The 25,049-nt window shown below is 37.6% G+C and overlaps 1 protein-coding gene and 1 gene segment (V, D, J or C); one reads left to right on the top strand and one right to left on the bottom strand.

Annotated features, from left to right (window-relative positions):
• LOC114628506 overlaps nucleotides 1-25,049 on the top strand; it is a 392,361-nt gene that overhangs the window by 319,444 nt on the left and 47,868 nt on the right.
• LOC114628512 (anionic trypsin-2-like) lies at nucleotides 6,683-9,681 on the bottom strand. Its single transcript, XM_028776398.1, has 5 exons — nucleotides 9,642-9,681; nucleotides 8,855-9,014; nucleotides 7,600-7,853; nucleotides 7,096-7,232; nucleotides 6,683-6,832 (listed from the first exon to the last, which is right to left on the bottom strand). Exons 1-5 carry the CDS (start codon nucleotides 9,679-9,681, stop codon nucleotides 6,683-6,685), a joined length of 741 nt encoding a protein of 246 aa, XP_028632231.1.

Consider the following 25,049-nt stretch of genomic DNA (forward strand, 5'->3'; position numbering starts at 1 on the left):
GTTCAAACTTATCAGAGGTCTACACAGCCAAGGACTATGTTATGAAACTTTTGAATCAGTGATTCAAAATAAATAATACTGTTTTTTAAGTTACTTGTGTTAGGTGTCCAGTCACAGTAGTCAGTCAAACTAATACATGCCCTCAGACCCTCTTTCGCTGCTTTTTGTTACCCACCTTAAACTCAACACCAATACAATGTCCTGATTAATAAATATTGACCATCTAGTATAATGAAACAATGAAGGTTTATAAGGCACTCTTTCTCTACTCACTTTCTGGGTTTATTGGAATTGCCTAAATGAATTGAGACAAATAAAGATTTAGATGAAAAAATTCAATATAGAGTACAGGAATTTTCCCTATGTGGAACTGTCATTATTGAAGGACCCCATAATGACTTTCATAAAGTTTCCGTGAAATACAAACTTTAATTCTATATATATATATGAATAATATATACATAACTGAAAATGTCTCATTTATTTCCACAGATAAAGTAATGAGATGAGCACTATATGGAAGCTCTGTTAATATACATATTAGAGTGAGCCCAGAGAATTTCCTTTTCTGTTCTGATTTTCACTAGACCTAAGCCTGGAAGCTTGTAGCCTCCCTACAATCTAATCTTCCTAGTTAACCAATTCAATCCAGCTTTTCTCATTTTCTGACTGAATTGCTCTCCCTGGTCTCAAACTAGTATTGGTAATCAGTTCTAATCAACTGACTCCTTCTCATTCTCTCAGGTGTTCTGACTTCACATGTATCTAGCATGTTCTCTCTGTAACCAGTCACCTTAAAACTGTCAGAGTAAAACTGACATATACAGATGTCACCTATCACACACACAACACCACACCTTTTTCTCTCTAACTGCTCTTAAATAGCTTCTCTTCCTCTGCTAGTCTCCTGTTAGCATCCTATCTCTGACTTCTTCTTTCAAATCTCTCTCTGATTCCTCACTTTCACTGATATGTCATTGATCAGTTAGATGTCACTTTGAAACATAGCTGCTTCCTTCCATAACCTAAAATTTCCTTCACTGTTAAGGATTAAAGGAGTGTACTAAGGTTTTGTCTGTATTCCAGTCAGATAATACTGCAACCCAGCACATGTCTGCATTCTAGCCAGATCTTATTTTTGGATGTGATCCCTTGTCAGAGCAGCCATGTTGCTGGATTTAAAGTCCTCTACATAAATCATATTGGATTCATATTGTGCCACACTGACAAATTTGAACTTAAACTCAATCAGTCAGCAGCTCCCTCACTTGACTTTGTTCAAAAAATGTATATAGTTGATGTCGTACATTTGGAGATCAAACAGTTGATAAATGCATACCTTTATTGGGAGCATAAGGAGTGAGGAGCAGCAAGTGGGACAAAATTAGGAGATATACTCAAATGACCTGATTATCTATGAGTACACTTGGGATCGTAGGCATTGAATAAATGCCATATTTCAAATAGAAAGAATCGACAGATTATATCACTATAAAACAAGAAATATTGAGTGTAATAAGCACATGTTATGGGAAATCACAAAAATGTTGGGCGGTGGTGGTGCACGCCTTTAATCCCAGCACTTGGAAGGCAGAGGCAGGAGGATTTCTGAGTTCAAGGCCAGCCTGGTCTACAGAGTGAGTTCCAGGACAGCCAGGGCTATACAGAGAAAACCTGTCTCAAAAAACCTAAAAAAAAAAAAAAAGGAAATCACAAAAGTGTGACATGGCTGATATAGTAGGTACTGGAGAAATAATGGGAGAGCAGAGATGAGATGGAAGGAAAACTTGTTTTAAAATTCCAGAGTGTGAATATAGATTAATAAAAGACAGAAGAAATAAGGAATGCATGATTAAGAGGTCAAATTGGAGGGTCCATTAAATAAAAAAAATAACCATGTACATTGGTTTCACACTTAAACAACCCTATTCTATTCATGGATAAGCCTACTTTATCTGGTGTAGCAAGAAATAGTGCAGTATCATGGAAATGGAAATAGTGTGTTCATGTTCTTCTATGACATGCAGACAAATACCAGAAGGAAGATTAGGAGAATAGTTTGTTCCATTGAGAACTCCAGGTCAGCAGACTGTTTATGTGCCACCTGTATCCAATCTCACAAGGTCCCATCATTTCCATATCTTCCTATGGCCTTAGGGCAGCATGCCAGTTACAGATAATTTCTCTGGTAAAATTAATCCATGCAAATCAGTCCTTCCTGAATACCTCATACTAATATGCTTGTGAAAAATAAAAGTAAGTAAATACTCTGAAAAATCTGAGGAAAGGGTAATATGAGAAATGTTCCATTTACGAAAGACTGCAGTACAAAAATAAAAGAGAAACAAGATACAGAGATGACAATACTGAGTGGCTGTTTGGGGGGTGTGAAGTTCACCCAGCCTTGCCAGTAATAGGACACCAACATATGTTATCTGGCCCAGGTTTGCATTTTTGGCAGTTTCTTCTGATTTCCAATTTCTCAGTTCTCCAGTCAGTTTTCCCCTACAGATGAACTTGCCACATTTTCAGGTAGGCTAATCCCACGATAATGGAACTCTCTAGAACCATAATCACTTTTCAAAGTGGTAAAAAGTGATATCACCTTCAATGTACTTTTTGTTATATCTGGGGTCACTGGACAGTAAAACATCTGATAGGAAAGATACTCCAACTAGGTCTTAAAAATAGACACAAGCACACACAAAATTAAGTACTGACCTTATGGCTGGTTTGTGCTATGTTAAAATGAGAGCTAAATCTTAGGAATGATTAAATTAAAAACAAACAACAACAAAAGCATGTGGAGTTTTACCACTAACTGAGCAGAGTGTTACACTCTGTTGCATATACATAATCAGTATCCACAATTCTCTCATTTTCAGCATACCTCATTTTTAATGAGATGTCATGTTGAACATTTCTAAAACTCTATTCTTCAAAATGAGCAAAGACTTCCAATTTGGTTTCTTTCACATAGAATATAGACTAGATAATTTTAATGTAAGCATTCAGGGCAACACTGATACTTGTCAAGATTATCATGGATTGTGTAAACAATATTATTTGATTACCCTTGAATTCATGTATTTGTCTACTTTACGGCAAAGTAACACATTTTCTATTCTGATCTCACACATTATCCACCACATATATCTGAAACAATAGAGCGTGAAAGGAAAGTAGATTCTCTAAAAGCTGACACTTATTAGGAACTCTGGGCTTCCTTTCTTAACATAATTGATGTACTATTGTGGGTACATAGAGCTTTTCAAGTTTTTCTATTATGCAGATTGGCCATGATCAGAGAAACAAATTGAGGAAGAAATGATAGATGATACGAGGAGGGTTGTTTTTCGAAGATCCCCACTCTCCACAGAACCAGGCCTTCTTCAAAGTTACTAAAAGGAGCAAAACATCATCACGGTCTATCAAAGAATACCATAAAGTCATTCTTCTCTAACACCCATAAATTTATTCTATTACAGAGGGACACTGAAGACAAAGGCTCGACTACTACTATTTCCCTCATCCTAGCATCCTTTCAAGAAGCAGACGATTCCATCCCTTTCCTCTGAGAATAAAATTTTTCTTGACACCTGAAAGTCTCCAAATATCAAGAACCCCAAAAAGAGATGAATGAAGAATCTAGGAAGGGGAAAATTCAGAAGTGTTTCCTCAGGAAATGTCAAAGATATGCCACCCCCACCTCAAGAAGCAGAATTCTCCCTCCTCAAGAATATAAAAGTCTGCTCCTCTTCAGCATTCATTACTTACTGCCACCATGAAGCATCTCCTGATCCTGGTCCTTGTGGGAACTGCTGGTGAGTTTGATGCCTTCTGTGGTTCTCTTTTTCTAATTAAATAAAAAGCAATGACTCCTGTTTCATTGATAAGTCTTCTAATTTAATGCTGGTATTCATATTTCCTCACAAACATCCTGTCTTCCACTTCTATAATCTCTCAAACTTTACTTTACAACTGTCTCCATCAATGTACTCTCTAATGCATCTTTTGTTCAATTCAGGGCCTTGATTATAGAGGCTGAAAGGGAAGCCAAACAGAAGATACATAAAATGAATGAAGAAGAATATTCCACAGCAGCAACCCCATGTGTATGCAAAGCATAGTTCTTGAGGAATTTCATAAGGAAGCAAGCAGTGGACTACACCCTTAACATTTAAATTGGATCCCGCTAACAGTGTTCTTTGTTCATTTCTTCTATTTTTCTCTGAAACTCTAATGAGTTATGAGATGACTAGAATCTAGTTACCTGTCCTGCATTTCTTGCCACTGACAGACATCAAATCCTGTGTTACCTACTGGCATTACTGTGTCTCTGCTTTCTGTTAGTGATTCTGTTCAGAATATAATATCAAAAAGTGGGAAGGAAAATTAATACTAAAACACTGAGGAATCCACTCTCCAACATCTTGAATTTGCTTTACTTCTATATCTTCACTCTAGTTGCTTTCCCTGCTGACAATGATGACCAGATGCTTGGAGGCTACATCTGCCAGAAGAACTCTGTCCCCTACCAGGTATCCCTAAACTCTGGCTACCACTTCTGTGGAGGATCCCTAATCAGTAACCAATGGGTGGTATCTGCAGTTCACCGATACAGAAGATAAATGACGGTTTCATGACAACATTCCACCCAAAGTGGGACATGTTTACAGTAGGCATCTATATGGGCAAGTAGTACAGTTGGAGAGGAAATGAAAAGGCAGGAAGGAAATAAAGTACTGACAGAACCTCATATCCAAAGCCTTTGGATGAGCACATAATAGGATGTCTCACCAATACTACACGTACCCCTGTACACAGAGAGATAAATAGCTAAAAATAAATAAATTTATTTATATTAAATAGAGAAAAGCATACATCTTGAAAGCAAGAAAGGCCTACTTTTTCAGTATACAAACTAATGAGGAATCATACTTATTTACAGACCTCAAAAAAGACTACATTCAACTTTACATGTTTCCATTTTTTCATATCCTGTTGCTCATTTCCAATATTTTCATTACTTATTTGAAAATTTTTTATCATTACATTGTCTTTTTATTATTGGTAGCATAGCTATTCATACAGAGAAACTAAATATATTTTTATTTTTTCTTTCCTTGAATGACACTTTACATTAAGCTATCTTGTAGGCAGGTCATCTTTTTATATCAAGGATTGGCAGATGGATTGGTGCTTACCCTTTGCTTTTGGAAGAATAGACTTCCCTTTGTTATCATTAATATCAGTATATAAGAATTAAGCATCCACATAGGCACTACCCTTAATTTTCTTTCTTAATACAATTGTGTAGGTGTCATCTTTACTTGTAGCAATTTACCATCAGTTTGTGAGGACCAACTGGTAGCCATGGCAGTAGCCTCTGATGCTTGGTGGATCCAATGCTATCTCTTTTGTCAACAACTAGATTCGATGAATGGAACCCACTCATAGCACTGAGGGCTACAAAAGATATCACATGGAGTTCTACATTCTCTCTTATTGGCCAATTTCATTTAGATTGTCCTTATAAGTGGATTATGTTAGGTCAATACTATTATATTAGTTTTCCATATGACCATTCAAATGGCTCTTAATTTTAGCAATTTCTCCTTCCCTTACCATTTGACCAAACTGTTGTAGTCCTTCATTATCCTAGTGAGATCTACATCAAGCCCCCATTCTTTCTCTATACCTAACTTCTGTGGTTAGATAAAGTGTAAAAGTGGAGAATGTTAGCTGAGGTTAAGAACACAACAAATGATCTGTATATTCTACTTGGACTGAATTGCGAATGTTTTGCAACTCATATGAACTCACAGATTAAAACCTCCTGAGTTGGCAAACTTAAATATGGAAAGAAAAACAAAAGCTAATTTTTCTTTTCCAAATTGGTTTATGTTGTTGTTTTATATTATTTGGTTTTGGTTTAATCTTCTTTGAGTCAGGATGTATACCCATAAACTGAAATTACATTACAGCAAGTACCTTGGGACACTGCTTTCAACAGATTGTCATGTAAGACTTTGGGGCTGATTTCTCTTATATTGAACATTTTGTTTTTAATAAAATACATTGTATGACTATACATGTTGTTCGTTTGCCTAAACTCATGAATATGTGGTTTTTCTTTAAAAAGTATGACAGTGAAATCACCAAAATATCAAGACTAAAGCCAAGATTATACACTCCTCAACACAAACCAAGAGAAAGTCACAATTATGGAAAAAGCCTATAGCAAACTAATAGCTTACCAAGAAGTCAACCTGTTACTGAAGTGTGAGTCTCTATTGGACAAGGCAGCACTCTTCATGCTACAAAAAAAAAAAAAAAACCAACAACATAGAACACATGTATGCCAAGACAGTATGCCACAAACACATCAATCTAGCATGGTGTTCTACTTGCAAAATGTGCTAGATCTGGAATATGATGTATGCTGGCACCTCATACCATACAGAAAAATTTATCTTTGGAATTTTCATCTCTTTACATACTAAGGTAATGCATAATATATTTTGAAATATAGTATGGTCTTCAGAACACTTAAGTGAAGAAAATTATTTCTGATGAAAGCTAGTTTTAAACCAAAGAGCTAAAGTCATGAGACGGAAGCACAGGAAGTAATGAATATTTCACTTTATTGGCATAGTGACTACAGAGGGATACGGGATCTCTAGTTGGCAGCAATTGTGTCCTGAATCCAGTCCACATAGTTGCAGACTTTGGTATACACACCAGGACTGTCTGCCAAGGCACAGCCATCACCCCAGGAGACTATACCTTGGAGTTCTCCATTGCAGACCACAGGGCCACCAGAGTCACCCTGGAAAAAAGGAACATAGTGCATAAGAAAGGACATGTGAGCTAGGGCTGCATATACTAAACTCAATACCTGTCTATTCTCTCTTACTCCATTTCTTTTCCCCCATAGCCCATCTGCTATCCTTACTACTGTGTTGAAATCCAAAGGAGATCCTCTCATTTTTTACAAAACCACCACAGCATACATTTTGCTTCCCATCACTGAGCTTCCAAGCCCCAGATCCAAAAGAACAGAGATTTGGATAAGTGGAGGGCAGCAATCACCTTGCAAGAATCCTTGCCTCCTTCTAGGAAGCCAGCACAGACCATGTTATCAGTGATTTTTCCAGGATAGGAGGCTTGACAGGCAGCCTGAGTCAGTAGTGGGGCATCCAGGCACTGGAGCAGGTCTGGCTTATTGACTGTGAGGAAAGGAAAAGAATGAAGACTCCTGTATTCAGCTAACTATCCAGTGTTGAATCAACTTGCAAACAATGGACTATTTCCTATAACATTAATTTACACTAAGGAAGTATGCCTTTGCAATTCAAGAATAGTCATTGGTTATATCCTTCCTGAAAAAATAGTAGTACACTCTGCCTTTACCTTTCCAGATACTTGGCATCAGTTCATTCTGTGTGAAAATTTTTCTAGAAACTCTTGGAGGACCTAAGTGTACTGTGCACCTCTAATATATTTGCCATTTTGAAGCCAGTGGAATAATATTCAGGAAGGGGTGATTATAGACAATAAAAAAAAGAGAAGAAATAGATGACAGTTCATACTTACCACCAAAGCTGAGGGTGTTGCCCCAGCCAGAGATGAGGCACTGAGTGCCTGCAGGTGCACAGGAGCTGGGCAGAGCCACAGTGGCCACTCTGGCATTGAGGGTCACAGGGGAAGAGAGCTTGATCAGCATGATGTCATTGTTCAGGGTCTTCCTTTGGAAGTCGGGATGCTTGATGATCTTGGCAGCATTGACAAACTGCTCATTACCCTCAAGGACTTTGATGTTGTGCTCTCCCAGTCTCACTTGGATGCGGCTGTAAGAAGGAGAGGAGGAATGCCACAGTCTGTTTCTCTGTGACTCAAACGTTACCCTTTTCTCGAGGTTCTCCCTCTTGTGTGGTTCTTCAGACTAAACATCTTGTGCAACATCAGAAGAGAAGACTTGGGAAGGTGGATACAGTTTTCTTGTTTTTCTCAGACTGATCTGGTCTAAATGGTCTAATGCAAAGTTCTGCCATGTAGACTTCTTTATATTCTACCTCACCCCTAAATATCCAATATAAAAAACTATAGCATCATTTGAAGCTATCTTGGTCTACACAGTCACTGTTCACTTCATAGAGAAACGTTTCATCTCAATTTCCTTTACAAAGATCAATCTACTATTTTATTTAAGCAAAATGCGTCAACATTTGGTGTCATTCATAGCCAGATTCTGAGACAGTGTAGAGGTTCATTGTTGAGGTCTCACTCTACACCAATGAGTCACAATGTAGACTAAGAGGTTCTGTAGTCTGTATATTAATCACTGTTTTAAACAACCTTTTTCACCCACAATCAAATTAAAAGCCCATTTTATACACACTGTTACTTCATCCCATTTTAGAAGATGAAATACCTGGTGATGAAAATTAAGATAAAGCAATATTCAGCTGTATTGTCAAAAGTCTAATAAAACTTTCTTGCTATAGGTTCTAGGTATAATATGAGAAAAACTTTATGAAATTTCTCATTAGTTTGTATGATGAGAAAATAGTGGGTTTTTTCCTTTCAAGACGTATGCTTTTTATATTTAATATTAATATACTTATTTATTTATCATCTATTTACTTCTATGTGTGTATGGGTATGTGTAGTTTTGATGAGACTTTCTATTATGTGCTCATCCAAAGGCTTTGAACATGAGGTTCTATAAGAAGCTTCTTTCCTTTCTGCCTTTCCATTTCCTCTCCAACTCAGACACTTGCCTATACAGATGTCTACTGTAACGATGACCCACTCTGGGGGGCAATATGGTTAGGAAACTCTCACTTACCTTTTGTAGCAGTGAGCTGCAGACACCACCCATTGGTCGTTGATGAGAGATCCTCCACAGAAGTGGGAGCCAGAGTTCAGGGATACCTGGTAGGGAACAGAGTTCTCCTGGCAGGTGTATCCTCCAACGATCTTGTCATCATCATCAGCAGGGAAAGCAACTAGAGTGAAGATATAGAAGTAAAGCAAATTCAAGGTGTCGGAGGGTGAATTCCTCAGTGTATTAGCATTACTTTTCCTTCCCACTTTTTTAGTATTACATTCTAAGCACTAACAGAAAGCAGAGAAACAGCAACACCAGGAGGCAACACAGGATTTGATGTCTGTCAGTGGCAAGAAATACAATCAAGTAACTAGATTCTTGTGGTCTCAGAACTCTTCAGCGTTCCAGAGAAAAATAGAAGAAATAAACAAAGAACTCAATTGGTGTGATCCAATTTAAATGTTAAGGGTATAGCCCACTGCTTGCTTCCCTATGAAATTCCTCAAGAACTATGCTTTGCATACACATAGGGTTGGTGCTATGGAATATTCTTTTCATGCATCCTCTGTTTGGCTTCCCTTTCAGTCTCTATAATCAAGGCCCTAAATTGAACAAGAGATGCTGTAGAGAGTGCATTGATGGAGACAGTTGTAAAGTAAAGTTTGAGAGATTATAAAAGTGGAAAACGGGATGTTCACAAAGAAATATGAATACCAGCATTAAATTAGAAGACTTACCAATGAAACAGGAGCCATTGCTTTTTATTTAATTAGAAAAAAAGAACCACAGAAGGCATCAAACTCACCAGCAGTTCCCACAAGGATCAGGATCAGGAGATGCTTCATGGTGGCAGTAAGTAATGAATGGCGAAGAGGAGCAGACTTTTATATCCTTGAGGAGGGAGATCTCTGCTTCTTGAGGTGGCGGTGAGATATCGTTGATGTTTCCTGAGCAAACACACCTGTATTTTTCCCCTCCTGGATTCTTACATCATTTCTTTTTGGAGTTCTTGGCATTAGGAGACCTTCAGGTGTTAAGGATAATTTTATTCTCAGAGAAAATGGATGGAATAAGCTGATGCTTGAAAGGATGCTACAATGAGGGAAACAGTGATATTCTAGCCTTCGTCTACAGTGGTCCTCTTGTAATAGACTACGTTTGTGGGTATAAGAGAATGGCTCTATAGTATACATAGATAGCCCTTAATATTCATTTAATTTTAAATATGTTTTGCTTTTAGTAACTTTGAAGAAAGTATGGATCTGGTTGAAAGTGGGGCTCTTTGAAGAACAACCCTCCTCATATCATCTATCATTTCATCCTTAATTGGTTGTTCTTATCATGGTCAATCTATTTAATATGAAGAAGACATTTTAAAACTCTATGGACAAGCAATGGCACATCAATGATGTTAAGAAAGGATGTACAGAGTTCCTAATAACTAGGCTTTTATAGAATCTGTTTTCGATCCTGACTCTAGTTTTTCAGCTATATGGAATGGAGAATGTGTCAAATTTGAGTAAAAAATGTCTTACATTGTAGTGAAGTAGAGAAATATATGACTGCAAATTTCTGCATCAATTTTAAGATATCTGACTCTTATGCTAGCATCCTTTCAAGGATATCCTTGAACCTGGAGTATAAACAAATAATACTGTTCACATAATCCATGATAATCTTGACTAGTATCAGTGTTGCCCTAAATGTGTATATTAAAATTATCTACTCTGTATTCTCTGTCAAAGAACCTATGTTATAATTCTTTGCTTATTTTGAAGAATAGTGTTTCAGACATCTCAATAAAAAGAAGGTATGCTAAAAAAAATGAGAGAATTGTGGGCGTTTATACTATATATGCAACAGAGTGTAATGCTGTGCTCGGTCAGTGGTAAATCTCTATGTATGAGATTCTGTTTGTTTGTTTGTTTGTTTGTTTGCTTGTTTGCTTGTTTTTAATTAGATCATCCATAAGCCTTGAATATCATTGTAACATGGCACAAACCAGCCAGAGAAGGTCAGTACTTGATTTTCTGTCTGCTTATGAATATTTTTAAGGTCTAATTGGAATATCTTTCCTATCAGATGTTTTACTGTCTGCTCACCCCAGATATAGGAAAAAGGACATTGAAGGTGATATCATGTTTGACAACATTCAATAGTGGTGATGTTTCTGGAGATTTCCATAAACATGGGAGAAGGATAGCTGAAATTGTGGCAATTGAATCTGTGAGGGAAAACTGATTAGAGAATAGAGAAATTGGAAATCAGAAGAAACCACAAAAAATGTCAACATGGGCCTCATAACATATGTTGTTGTCCTATTACTACCAAGCAGGTGAGCTTCATACCCCCAAACACCCACTCAGTGTTGTCTTCTCTGTATCTTGTTTATAATTTATTTGATTCTGCCATCATTCCTTATGGGAACATCTCTCAATATTGCCATTTCTCTCAGATTTTTCAGAGTTTTTACTTACTTTCACTTTTCACATGCATGTTAATATGAGGTATTAAGGAAGGATTAATTTGCATGGATTAATTTTACCAGAGAAATTATCGGCAACTGGCATGCTGCCCTAAGGCCATAGAAAGATATGGAAATTATTGGACAATGTGAGACTAGATACAGGTGGCAGATAAACAGTCTGCTGACCATCCACCTGGAGTTCTCAACGGAACAAACTACTCTATTTTCCTTCTGGTATTTGTCTTCATGTCATAGGAGAACATGAATGCACATTTTCCAGTTCCCTGATACTGCACTATTTCTTTCTACACCAGTTAAAGAGGTTTATCCGTGAATAGAAGGGGCTATTTAACTATGAAAACAATGTACATGGTTGTTTTGGTATTTAAAGGACTCTCCAATTTGACCTATTAATCATCTAATCCTTATTTCTTCTGTCTTTTACTAATCTATTTTCCCACTCTGGAATTTTAGAACAAGTTCCCTTTCAATCTCTCTTCTGTTCTACCATTATTTCTCCAGTACCTACTGTATCGACCATGTCACACTTTTGTGATTTCCAATAAAATGTGCTTATTACACTCAATATCCCTTGCTTTATAGTGATATAATCTGTCGATTCTTTCTATTTGAAATATGGCATTTAGTCAATGTCTATGATCCCAAGTATACTCATAAGTAATCAGGTCATTTGGGTATATCTCCTATTTTTGTCCCACTTGCTGCTTTTCACCATTCATGTTCACATTAAAAGTATGCATTTATCAACTATTTGATTTCCAAATATATGAAATCAACTATAAGCATCTTTGAAAAAAGTCACATGAGGGAGCTGCTGACTGATTGAGTTTAAGGTCAAATTTGTCTGTGGGACACAATAAGAATCCAATATGATTTATGTAGAAGACTTTGATTCGAGCAACATGGCTTCTCTGGCAATGGATCATATCCAAAGATACGCTCTGTCCAGAATACAGACATGTCCCAGATGACGGTATGTCCCGACTGGAATACATACAAACCCTTATTACAGCCTTTTAATCCTTGACAATGAAGGTAATGTTAGGTTACAGAAGAAAGCAGCCATGTTTCAAAGTGACACCTGACTAATTAGTGATACTTTGGAGAAAGTGTAGAATCCGAGAAAAATTTGAAAGAAGTCAGAGATGGAATATTCGCAGGAGACCCGACGAGGAGGAGAGGCTACTTCAGTGCAGTGAGGAAGGGAAAAGTGTGGTGTTGTGGGATGTGCCAGGTGATGTATATGTATGTCAGTTTTACTCTGGCAGTTTTACAGAGATAGGTTACAGACAAAATATACTAGACACAAGTAAAGTCAGAACTATTCAGAGAATAAGTATGAACCAGATGATTAGAGTGGATTACCAATATTAGTTTGAGTCCAGGGAGAGCACTTCAGTTAGAAGATGAGAGAAAAGGTTCGTTGAATCAGTCAACATGAAAGATTAGGTTGAATGGAAGCTTGAAGCCTCCAAGCCTAGGCCTAGTGATAGACCAGAAAAGGAAATGCTCTGGGCTCAGTCCAATATGTGTAGTCACACAGCTTGCATATGATGCTCATCTCATTACTTTATCTGTGGAAATATATGAGACATTTTCAATTATATATATATATATATTATACATATACATATATATACCTATATATATGTATATATATGCATAAACTTAGGATGTACATATACATATATACTATTCAGTTTGCATTTCTTGGAAGTCATAGGTCCTTCTATGATGACAGTTCACATAAGGACAATTCCTGAACTCTATAATGGATTTTTTTAAGCTAACTGTTCATTAGTCTCAATTTATTTAAGAAATTCCAATAATTTCAGAAAGTGAGTAGAGAAAGAGTGACTTATGAGTCCTCATTGTTTCGTTATACTAGATGGTAAATTCTTATTAATCAGAACACTGTATTGGTGTTGAGTTTAAGGTGGGCAACAGAAAGCAGAGAAAGAGGGTGTGGGAACCTTTATTAGTCAGACTGACCACTGCAACAGAAGATCTAATATGAGCAACTTAAAAGATAGAATAGTTTTATTTTGAATCACTGATTTAGAAGTTCATGACACAGCCCATGTCTGTGTAGACATTTGGTAAGTTTGAACATCATTCATCTCTGGGATCAGCTGGAGTCCTGGTGTGCGGATTGATATTGGAAGTCTATGAGGGTGACCCTAGCTGAGATTTCTACCACTGGGATATATAAAGACTTAAGTGATGTGCAGCCTATTTTAGAAAGTCAGGACTTCCAGTAGAAAGAGGGGGACATCAACTCACCCACAAAACCTTCAATCCAAAATTTTCCTGCCTATAAGAATTTTAGATGGGGTAGATACTAATAGAACAACCAACCAATGTCTGGCCAAACTTGAGACCCAACACTAGGGAGAGAGACAAATCATGGCACTATTAATTATGGCTATGCTTACATAATCTATCATAACTGTCTCCTGGAGGCTTCATCCAGCATCAGATGGAAATGGATGCAGAGACCCATAGCAAAATATCAGGTGAAGCTTGAGAAGTCTTAAAGAAGAGTTGAGGGGTAGAATGGAGTGAGCCAGAGGTGTGATGGACATAACAATTACATCTACAGAGCCAAGTATCCCGGGACCATGGGGTTTTATAGAGATTGTACCACCAACTAAAGAACATGCAGTAATTTGACCTATGCCCTCCACACCTTTGTACCAGATGTGCAGCTTTGTACCAGATGTGGACTTTATATGGATCCACTAGCAATTGGAACAGGAGTTGTCTCTGACTCACTTTCCTGCTTTTGGATCCTCTTCCTTCACCTGAAATATCTAGTTGGACCTCAGGAGAAAAGGAGGTGCTGAGTACTGCAGGGACTAGATGTCCCATTGTTTTCTCATCTCTCAGGTGAAGGGAAAGGCAATTCGGGGAGGGATTTTCAAAGGAGGTATAATAGAAAAGGAGGGTAGGCCCTGTGATTAGAATGTTATATGAATAAAAATTAAATTATAATAATTTTTATTATTACATCAAATTAAATATTAAATAATTAATAAATTACTTAACATTTCTTATTTTTTCAACCTTTCAAATGGCATAAATTGAAATTTATATCACTGTTTGGTTGTACAATCTTATTGAGAAAGATAGATGCCTTACCTGCTAGAACTGAAAGCAGAGAATCATCTTGAGCTAAATTTTGCACACTGCATATTCCATGCAATGTTATTATAGAAATGTATATGTCCTAGGAAAATTTATATATTTACAGACACCAATGAAGTCAATGCAGCCTTGACAAGATTCAACATAGGAGATGCTGCGATGCTGACACATAATTACTCCCGCATATTGCTTGATCCTAGCTCAAATTTCCTCAATGCTGCTTCCTCAAAAATATGGATCCAAGACAACTTCAAAATGGCTAGCTAGCTAGTACAGCATCAAAGACTGTTCCAATCAGGATTCCAGTTAAGCCCTGAACTTTTTTAGCATGAAGTTGTTAGCATCAGCAGAGATGTAAAGAACAGGTCATTTAAAGATGAGTTTTTGATAAATGGCCTTAAAAAAACCAATAATATAGGTCAGATCCTGGTGACTCTCCTGTTCCACATCAAAGAAGATAATGAGCATCAAAGGAGCTCCACATGGAGTTTACTTCAAAAGTAGAAAGTTAGGTACTAACAACAACAAAAAAAAAATGCCCTTTGGTTTAACTACAGAGATAGCCTTGCCTTGTCCCAGGTTTTAGTGGGATTTCATGAAGAATCTCTCCATTTAATTTGGTAATCGCTGTCAGTTTGCTGTACAGTACATTAATTATAATGGATAGGTCTTTGAAACAGAAATTAAACAGAGACAAGGTGAAACTAATAGAGATTACAAACCAAATGGGTTTAACAGATATCTAGAGAACAATTCACCCTAAGACAAAAGACTATGCCTTCTTCTGAGCACCTCATGGTACTGTCTCCAAAACTGGCCACATAGTCACTCAGAAAGGAAGCCTCAAGGGACACAAGGAAATTGAAATAATCTGATGTATCCTATCAGATCATCATGGCCTAAGTCTGGGATATGTTCTTCAAACTGAGCTGCCTTATCTGGCCTCAATGGGAGAAGAAAAACCTAGTCTTGCAGAAAATTGAAGTGACAGGGTTCTGGGATACTGAGAGTTCATCCAACTGCTCAAAGACAGGGAGGGGAAGGAGGAAAGAAATTGGAAGGGAATGACTGAGACCGGGGCTGTGACCGGGATGTAAACTGAATAAGTAAGAAATAAAATAAATAAATTTTTAAAAGCACCACCATCCACTCCTAGTTACTAGAACAAAACACAATGTTTCTTCTCATGGCTTTCTAGGTCATACAATATCTACCTACCTACCAATACCATATCATCCTCCATGTAAATCAAATAAGTTCCTCATGAAGAGAGTTTATATCTAAGGACCATGGCCATTTCTTACAACTCAATCTCTACAAGTCAGCCTAAGAAGGACATGGTACATTGATAGAGTCTATATTTCCAATATATTTGGAAAGCCTCCTTTAACAATCAACTCCTTTCCTTTTCTGCAGGAAACATTTCCTTATCAGATGTACCTCACCTACTCAGAAAGGAGACAAACATAGCAGAGATAATGTAAGACTCTGGGAATGGGAAATCCACAGATGTGCTTATGTGGAAGCAGAGGGGGCCCTCCCCTTAGTACCTCCTCCTCCCTGCACTGTGGTATAAAGGTAGGTTTCCCCAGAGTGCTCAGTATCTTCTGCCACAATGAGTGCACTCCTGTTCCTGGCCCTTGTGGGAGCTCCTGGTGAGTTCCATGTCTTATCCCAGGCCCTGCTCTTCCTTCTAGAATCCCTGCACTACACCATCAAGGGTCCTTTCCACCCTATCTCTACTGCAATGTCCTCATTCTTCTTCCAGCAGCATCTCTGTTTCCAATCTTTCAAGCTTCTCTGTAAGCCTAAAGAGTTTTACACTTTCCACTCTCATGTATTATGTGGGCTGAGAGTCTAGAAAGAAAAGCACATGAAGGTTCCTGGAAATGAACCAGCAGGCCTCCAGCATGAAGCCAGCACTTGGGGGATATTGCACCCAAGGCTATCTTTACAGAGGAATACACCTGAGTTTTAAGTTGAAATCCTCGTTTCCTGCATATAAATATCTTAAAATTCTTACCTTATGTGCCTGGGACAATGACTTGGAATTACATAGTATATTTCTCCACTTCACATATTTTTTAAAACTACCAAAATTATTTTAAGACTTAAAGGCATGAAATCAAAATAAAAATGATCTTTGGTAATAATATTACATCCCCCCTGTCCTATGTAATGCCTGATATCTATTTGACCTTAATATACACACTTGGGTTATAAAATCTTGTTAGTACATAAAGCACTACATATTCAGAATATTTTCTAAGATTTTCTAAGATAGTTCCAACCATCCTAAATCATTTAAACATTTTTAGCCTCCAGAGGCCTGGGAATGATGAACATGAGATTAAAGTAAGGTAGTGGATTGGACCATTATATCTGTACCCTATTCCTTCCATCTGCGAGCATTGCTTGCACTATCCCTGGCAATGCATTAGAATGCAATCACCTACACAGTATTTCTCTATGTTCTGAGTCTTCTGAATGTTGGACAAGCATTTTTAAGCCTACTGGCAATACAGTGTCACCTTTTTTACTTCATTTATTGTACTAAGAATACTTAATTAGTTGAAAGTTGACAAAGGCTCCATCTTCCAGCCCCTTGATGAATTGCTTTCCCTATGGTCTTCTTGTGTTTATTAAAGTTGCTTTCCCTGTGGATGATGATGACAAGATCGTTGGAGGATACACCTGCCAGGAGAACTCTGTCCCCTACTAGGTGTCCCTTAACTCTGGCTACCACTTCTGTGGAGGTTCCCTCATCAATGACCAGTGGGTGGTGTCTGCAGCTCACTGCTACAAAAGGTAAGTGGAGGACACAGAAGACACACTTGAATGTTCTTTTTTTTTCTTTTATTCATTATTTTATTTATGTACATTTCAAATGTTATTCCTCTTCCCAGTTTCACCTCTAAAAACCCTATCCTACACTAACTGGGTCATTGAGGTTCCACAGGAACAAGGGACTCCCCTCCCATTGATGCCAGATAAGGCAACCCTCTGCTACATATAATATGATATATAATGCTTATAAGAAATGTGTCTTTTTCAGGGTGGATATGGCCCTCATGCCTCACTAAACAACGACAGGGGGACCGGAGCCATTACAAAGTCCCCTTCAAGTACTGGAGATCAGGCCACTATCCTCGTCTTCACAAGATTATAATCGCTACAGCCATTCTATACTTAGAGAAGGGAGGAGATGGCAGGGGCAGCCGTGCTTATACATTGAAGGCCTAAAATCAATCAGCCACAGGCCTAAAATCAGCAATAGGCCTGGCATACATGTATACTAACACCAAGTCTTGGGTCTCTATGGAAAAACATTGAAACAGATGGCTATAAGCTATTGTAAACAGGCAGCTTTTGTGGAAATTTACCAGCCTTGAGTAATCATAGACCTTGTAAATATGTAGCTGGTAAAGTGACTTCTCCTTGTCAGAGAAGGAGAGGCATTCAGTGGAGAGGCAAGTGTGAGGAAGGCCTAGAAGAAGAGAGGATGCACAGATAGGGTTGTGAAATGACTAAATAAATTACTGGAAAAAAGATAAAATTCAAAGTTCTTCACCATCTTCTCTTCCATTAGTTTCAGTGTACCTGGTTTTATGTGAAGGTCCTTTATCCACTTGAACTTGAGCTTTGTATGAGGAGATATGAATGAATTGATTTGCATTCTTCTACATGCTGACCTCCAGTTGAACCAGCACCATTTGTTGAAAATGCTGTCGCTTTTCCACTGGACAGTTTTACCTCCTTTGTCAAAGATCAAGTGACCATAGGTATGTGGGTTCATTTCTGGGTCTTCATTTCTATTCCATTGATCACTAGCCTGTCTCTGTACCAATACTTTGCAGTTTTTATCACTATTGCTCTGTAGTACAGCTTTAGATCAGGGATTGTGATTTCCCCCAGAAGTTTATCCTTTGAGTAGCGAAAGGCTACTGATTTGTCTGAGTTAATTTTATATCCAATTATTTTGCTAAAGTTGTTTATCAGATTTAGGTAGTCTCTGGTGGAAGTTTTAGGGTCACTTAAGTATACTATCATATCATCTGCAAATAGTAATATTTTGACTTCTTCTTTTCCTATTTGTATACCTGTGACTTCCTTTGTTGTCTAATTGCTCTGGTCAGGACTTCCAGTACAATATTGAATAGGTAGGGAGAGATTGGGCAACCTTGTCTAGTCCCTAATTTTAGTGGGATTGCTTTAAGTTTCTCTCCATTTAGTATAAGGTTAGCTACTGGATTGCTGTATATTGCTTATACAATGTTTAGGTATGGGCCTTGAATTCCTGATCTTTCCAAGACTTTTACCATGAAGGAATGTTGAGCTTTGTCAAATGCTTTCTCAGCATCAAGTAAGATGATCAAGTGGTTTTTTTCCCCTTGAGTTTGTTTATATAGTGGATTACCTTGATGGATTCCCTTATGTTGAACCATCCATGTGTTCTTGGGATAAAGCCTACTTGATCATGATGGGTGATGGTTTTGATGTGCTCTTGAATTTGGTTTGCAAGAGTTTTATTGAGTATTTTTGCATTGATATTCATAAGGGAAATTGGTTCAAAGTTTTCTTTCTTTGTTGTGTCTTTCTGTGGTTTAGGCATGAGCGTAATTGTGGCTTTATAGAACATATTGGGTACTGTTCTTTGTGTGTCTATTTTGATGAAATAGTTTGAATAGAATTGGTAACAGGTCTTCCTTGAAGATCTGATAGAATTCTGCACTAAAACCATCTGGTCCTGGTCTTTTTTTGGTGGGGAGACTTTTAATGACTTCTGCTATATTTTTAGGGGTTATGGGACTATTTAGATGGTTTATCTGTTCCTGATGTAACTTTGGTACCTGGTATCTGTCTAGAAAATTGTCCATTTCAGACAGGTTTTCCAGTTTTGTTGAATATAAGTTTTTGTAGTAAGATCTGACTTTTTTCTTAATTTCCTCAGTTTCTATTGTTATGTCTCCCTTTTCCGTTCTGATTTTATTAATTTGGATACTGTCTCTGTGCCCTCTGGTTAGTTTGGCTTAAGGTTTATCTATCTTATTGATTTTCTCAAAGAATAAACTTCTGGTTTTGTTGATACTTTGTATAGTTCTTTTTGTTTCTACTTGGTTGATTTCAGCCCTGAGTTTGATTATTTCCTGCCATCTACTCCTATTGGGTGTATTTGCTTCTTTTTGTTCTAGAGTTTCCAGGTGTGCTATCAAATTGCTAGTATATGCTTTCTCCAGGTTTTTTTTTTTTTTTTTTTGCAAGCACATAGAGCTATGAGTTTTCTTCTTTGAACTGCTTTCATTGTGTTCCATAAGTTTTAGTATGATCAGCCTTCATTTTCATTGAATTCTAAAAAGTCTTTCATTTCATTCTTTATTTCTTCCTTGACCAATTTATCATTGAATAGAGCATTGTTCAGTTTCCACGTGTATGCGGGCTTTCCATTGTTTTTGTTATTGTTGAAGACCAGCCTTATTCCATGGTGATCTGATCGGATGCAAGGCATTATTTCAATCTTTTTTTGTATCTGTTGAGGCCTGTTTTGTGACCAGTTATATGGTTTATTTTGGAGAAGGTACCATGAGGTTCTGAGGAAAAGGTATATTCTTTCGTTTTAAAGTGAATTGTTCTATAGATATCTGTTAAAACCGTTTGGTTCATAACTTCTGTTAGTTTCACTGTGTCTCTGTTTAGTTTCTATTTCCATGATCTGCCCATTGATGAGAGTAGGGTGTTGAAATCCACCACTATTATTGTGTGAGGTGCAATGTGTGCTTTGAGCTTTAGTAAAGTTTCTTTTATGAATGTGGGTGCCCTTGCATTTGGAGCATAGATATTCAAAATTGTGAGTTCATCTTAGTAGATTTTTTCTTTGATAAGTATGAAGTGTCCTTCTTTATCTTTTTTTGATAACATTTGGTTGAAAGTTGATTTTATTCGATGTTAGAATGGCTACTCCAGCTTGTTTCTTGGGGCCATTTGCTTGGAAAATTGTTTTCCAGCCTTTTATTCTGAGGTAGTGTCTGTCTTTGTCACTAAGATGTGTTTCCTGTATGCAGCAAAATTCTGGGTCCTGTTTACATATCCAGTCTGTTAGTCTATGTCTTTTTATTGAGGAATTGAGTCCAGTGATGTTAAGAGATACTAAAGAAAAATGATTGTTGGTTCCTGTTATTTTTGTTATTAGAGGTGGAATTATGTCTGTGTGCCTATCTTCTTTTGGGTTTGTTGAAAGATCACTTTCTTGCATTTTCTTGGTTGCAGTTTCCCTCTTTGTAATGGAGTTTTCCATCTATTATACTTTGTATTGCTGGATTTGTGGAAAAATATTGTGTAAATTTGGTTTTGTCATGGAATGTCTTGGCTTCTCCATCTATAGTAATTAATAGTTTTGCTAGGTATAGTAGTCTAGGCTGGCATTTGTGTTCTCTTAAGGTCTGTATTATATCATTCCAGGATCTTCGGGCTTCTATAGTCTCTGGTACAAAGTCTGGTGTAATTCTTGTATGTCTGCCTTTATATGTTACTTGACATTTTTCCTTTACTGCTTTTAATATTTTTTCTATGTTTTGTGTATTTCTTGTTTTGATTATTATGTAATGGGAGGAATTTCTTTTCTGGTCTAGTCTATTTGGAGTTCTGTAGCTTTCTTGTATGTTGATGGGCATCTCTTTCTTTAGGTTAGGGAAGTTTTCTTCTATAATTTTGTTGAAGATATTTACTGGCCCTTCAAGTTGAGAATCTTCACTCTTATCTATACCTATTATCCTAAGGTTTGGTCTTCTCATTGTGTCCTGGATTTCCTGGATGTTTTGGGTTAGGAGCTTTTTGCATTTTGCATTTTCTTTGACAGTTGTGTCAATGTTTTCCATGATATCTTCTGCACATGAGATTCTCTCTTCTATCTCTTGTATTCTTAGTGATACTTATGTCTATGACTCCTGACCTCTTTCCTAGGTTTTCTATCTCCAGCTTAGTCTCTCTTTGAGATTTCTTTATTGTTTCTACATCAATTTTTAGATCCTGGACTTTTTTTTTAATTCCTTCACCTGTTTGGTTGTGTTTTCTTGGAATTCATTAAGGGATTTTTGTGTTTCGTCTTTAAGGGCCTCTACCTGTTTACCTGTGTTCTCCTGTATTTCTTTAAGGGAGTTACTTATGTACTTCTTACAGTCCTCTACCATCATCATGAGAAGTGATTTTAAATCTGAATTCAGCTTTTCCAATGTGATAGGGTATACAGGACTTGCTATGGTGGGAGAACTGGATTCTGATGATGCCTTGGTTTCTCTTGCTTATGTTCTTGAGTTTGCCTTTTGCCATTTGGTTGTCTCTAGTGCTACCTACACTCACTGTCTCAGATTGGACCCTATCTCTCCTGCTATCTTGCTTGTGTCAGAACTCCTCAGAGTCCAGCTGTCTCTGTGATCCTGTGATCCTGAGCTCCTGGGTGGCAAAGCTCCTGGGACTCAGGCTTCCTCTGGGATCCTGAAATCCTGCTGCCCTGAGTGGAGTGGTTCGTTGACTGCTCCAAGTGCAGTGGTCCCTCTGCTGCTCTGAGTGCAGTGGTTCCTCTGATGCTCTGAGTGCAATGGTTCCTCTGATGCTCTGATTATAGTTGTTACTCTAGGATGGGTCAGGATATGATGTCTTCATTGGAGCAGAATAGCTAGGAGTCTTTCCTTAACTTATTTACATGTGTATAAAATTGATTTTCATATGCTGAACCATACCTGCATCTTTGGAATGAAGCCTGCCTGATCATGGTAGATGATCTTTGTGGTGTATTCCTGAATTCAGTATGTGAGTATTTTACTGAGTGTATTTCTATTTATGTTTATGCAGGAAATGATTTCATATAAAAAATGAACAGGGTAGCTATAATAAACCTCTACAGTAAAAGAATATCCAGTGGTATCACAATCCCTGATTTCAAGCTCTATCATAAAGCTATAATTAAAAAACTGTGTGGTATTAACATAAAAACAGACAAGTTGGTCAATAGAATCCAACTGAAGACATAGACATAAATCTACACACTAATAGACAACTGATTTCTCATGAAGAAGTACAAAATACAGAATGGAAAAAAAGAAAGCATCTTCAACAAATGATGCTAGTCAAATTGGATGTCAGTATGTAGAAGAATGCAAATTGATCTGTATTTAAAACCGTTCTCATGGCTCATGTCCAAATGTAACAAAGATCTCAACATAAAGGCAAATACAGTGAACCTAATAGAAGAGAATGTTGGGAATAGGCTTGAGCACCTTGTCACCTTACTGAACACCTTAATCAACAGCCCAGGCTATAAGAAAAACAATCAATAAATCAGATTTTATGAAACTGAAATGTTTTTATAAGGCAAAAGGCACAATCAAAAGGAAAAAATAAACAGAGCACACAGAATGAGAAAACATTGTGTCAAACTCCACATCCATTGGTTCTTATGTCCAAAATATATGACAAATTCAAGAAACTAGATATCAACAAATTAAGTAGTCTAATTTAAAAATGGGGTGGAGATATATATAAATATTTTTCAACATAGGAATTTTACATGGTTGTGAAACACTTAAAAAGGTTTAGCATCCTTAGCCATTACGGAAATAACCAATCAAACTACATTGTGATTCCATCTCACTCCTGTGAGAAGGAAGGGCAACGTTCCTCCATTACTGATGGTGGTGCAAACTTCTCCACATGTCAATATGGCAGTTCCTCTAAAACTTGGAAATTGATCTACCTCAAGACTTAGCTATGCCACTCTTGGGCATATATCCAAAGGACACTCCATCCAAACACAAGGGCACTTACTCAACCATATTCAATGCAGCTTTATTTATAATAGCCAGAAACTGGTAACTACTTTGATATCACCCAGCCAGAAAAAAATGGATAAAATTTATGTAAATTTATGTAATGGAATGTTACTTGATAGCTAAAAAACTATGACATCATGAAATTTGCAAGCAGATAAATGAACTGTGAAAATTCATATTAAGTGAGGTAAGCCAGACACACACACACACACACACACACACACACAGAAAGAGATAGGGAGGGAGAGAGAGAGAGGGAGGGAGGGAGGGAGGGAGGGAGGGAGGGAGGGAGGGAGGGAGGTGGGGGAGGGAGGTGGGGGAGGGAGGAAAGGAGGGAAGGAAAGAGACAGAGAGACAGGGACAGAGAGAAAGATAAAAGTGTTATATAGCTGGGTCTTAAGGTAGAACTATTTCCAATTTTCTCAGGAACAGACAGATTGATTTGCAAAGTAGCTTTGCCAGGTTGCAGTCCCACCAGCAATGAAGGAGTGTTCTAATTTCTCTACATCGTAGCCAGCATCTGTTTTCACCTGAGTTTTAGATTTTAACCATTCTGATTAGTGTGAGGTGGAATCTCAGGGTTGTTTTGATTTGCATTTCACTAATGACTAAAGATGTTGAGCATTTCCTTAAGTCATTCTCAGCCACTCGAGATTCCTCAGTTGAAACTTCTCTGCTTAGCTCTGTACCCTACTTTTTTAATAGGGTTATTTGGTTCTCTGGAGTCTAAATTTAGAGTTCTATGTATATTTTGGATATTAGCCCTCTACTGGATACATCCAATAGAGGTTGGTAAAGAACTTTTCTCAATATGTGAGTTGCCATTTTGTCCTGTTGACAGTGTCCTTTGCCTTACAGAAGATTTTCAATTTTATGAGGTCTCATTTGTTAAATGGTGATAGAGCATGAGCCATTAGTGTTCTTTTCAGAAAATTTTCTTCTCTGTTAATGTATTCAAAGTTATGCCCCAAATACTATTCTGTTAGATTCAGCATATCTGTTTTCATGTGGAAGTCCTTGATCCTCTTGGACTTGAGATTTGTACAAGGAAATAAGAATAGATCAACTTGGGGATAGCATGAGGACAAGATGTAGCTACTAGTGTCTCCCAATTTCTTTGGTAGATCTGCTAGGATTCGACACCAGATTTAGATTTAATATAGATACAAGATTAAGAATCTACTTGTTGTACCCAGAGATTGAGTCACCATTGTTTCTGAATTAAGTTTGTGTGGTGTTTTTCTTACCACAGCAGTTCTACTGGGTTTAAGAGAAAAAGGTACAGCGGCAAAGAGTGGGTTTGCCAGATGTGCACCACAAAGGCCATGGGGAGCTTGAAGCATGGGGCTGGCAGGGTAGTGGCCCTCCAGTGGGAACTTAGCAAGCTGGGTGGAGAGATTTTGGAGCTCTGAGTCAGAGAGTCTCCACAAGAAAAGAACAGGTCAGCCATTGTCCACAAGGGCATAGCAGGCCAGACTGCTGGGGCAGAAAGTAGTTGGGTGTAGCACAAGAACTTGCAGCCATTTATTTTAGTATTTCCCGCAACAGGTGGTGAACCAATGTGTTGGGCAAAAAATCCACTTTATTCGTTTGAGAGTTACAGAGCTGTATTTTTTTTAATGAGTAGATGGGTAGTGCTGAGATGAGTCAAACGGACTGAAGTTTGGGAATTAAAACAAAGAAAGCAAGCTTTTGAATGCTGCTGTTTTAAATGTCTTCCACTATGCCCTGGTGTGGGTAGTTGCAGGCTGCTCTG

The sequence above is a fragment of the Grammomys surdaster genome, unplaced genomic scaffold, assembly GCF_004785775.1.
Source record: "Grammomys surdaster isolate TR1022 unplaced genomic scaffold, NIH_TR_1.0 269, whole genome shotgun sequence".
NCBI lineage: Eukaryota > Metazoa > Chordata > Mammalia > Rodentia > Muridae > Grammomys > Grammomys surdaster.

Bases quoted from the DNA above. Each gene is read 5' to 3' on its own strand.
- LOC114628512 (XM_028776398.1), bottom strand. From the start codon at position 9,681: ATGAAGCATCTCCTGATCCTGATCCTTGTGGGAACTGCTG. The intron at 7,233-7,599 runs GTAAGTATGAAC...CTTTCCTCACAG, and splicing joins CAACACCCTCAGCTTTGGTG to TCAATAAGCCAGACCTGCTC. The intron at 6,833-7,095 runs GTGATTGCTGCC...CCTTTTTTCCAG, and splicing joins GAGGCAAGGATTCTTGCAAG to GGTGACTCTGGTGGCCCTGT.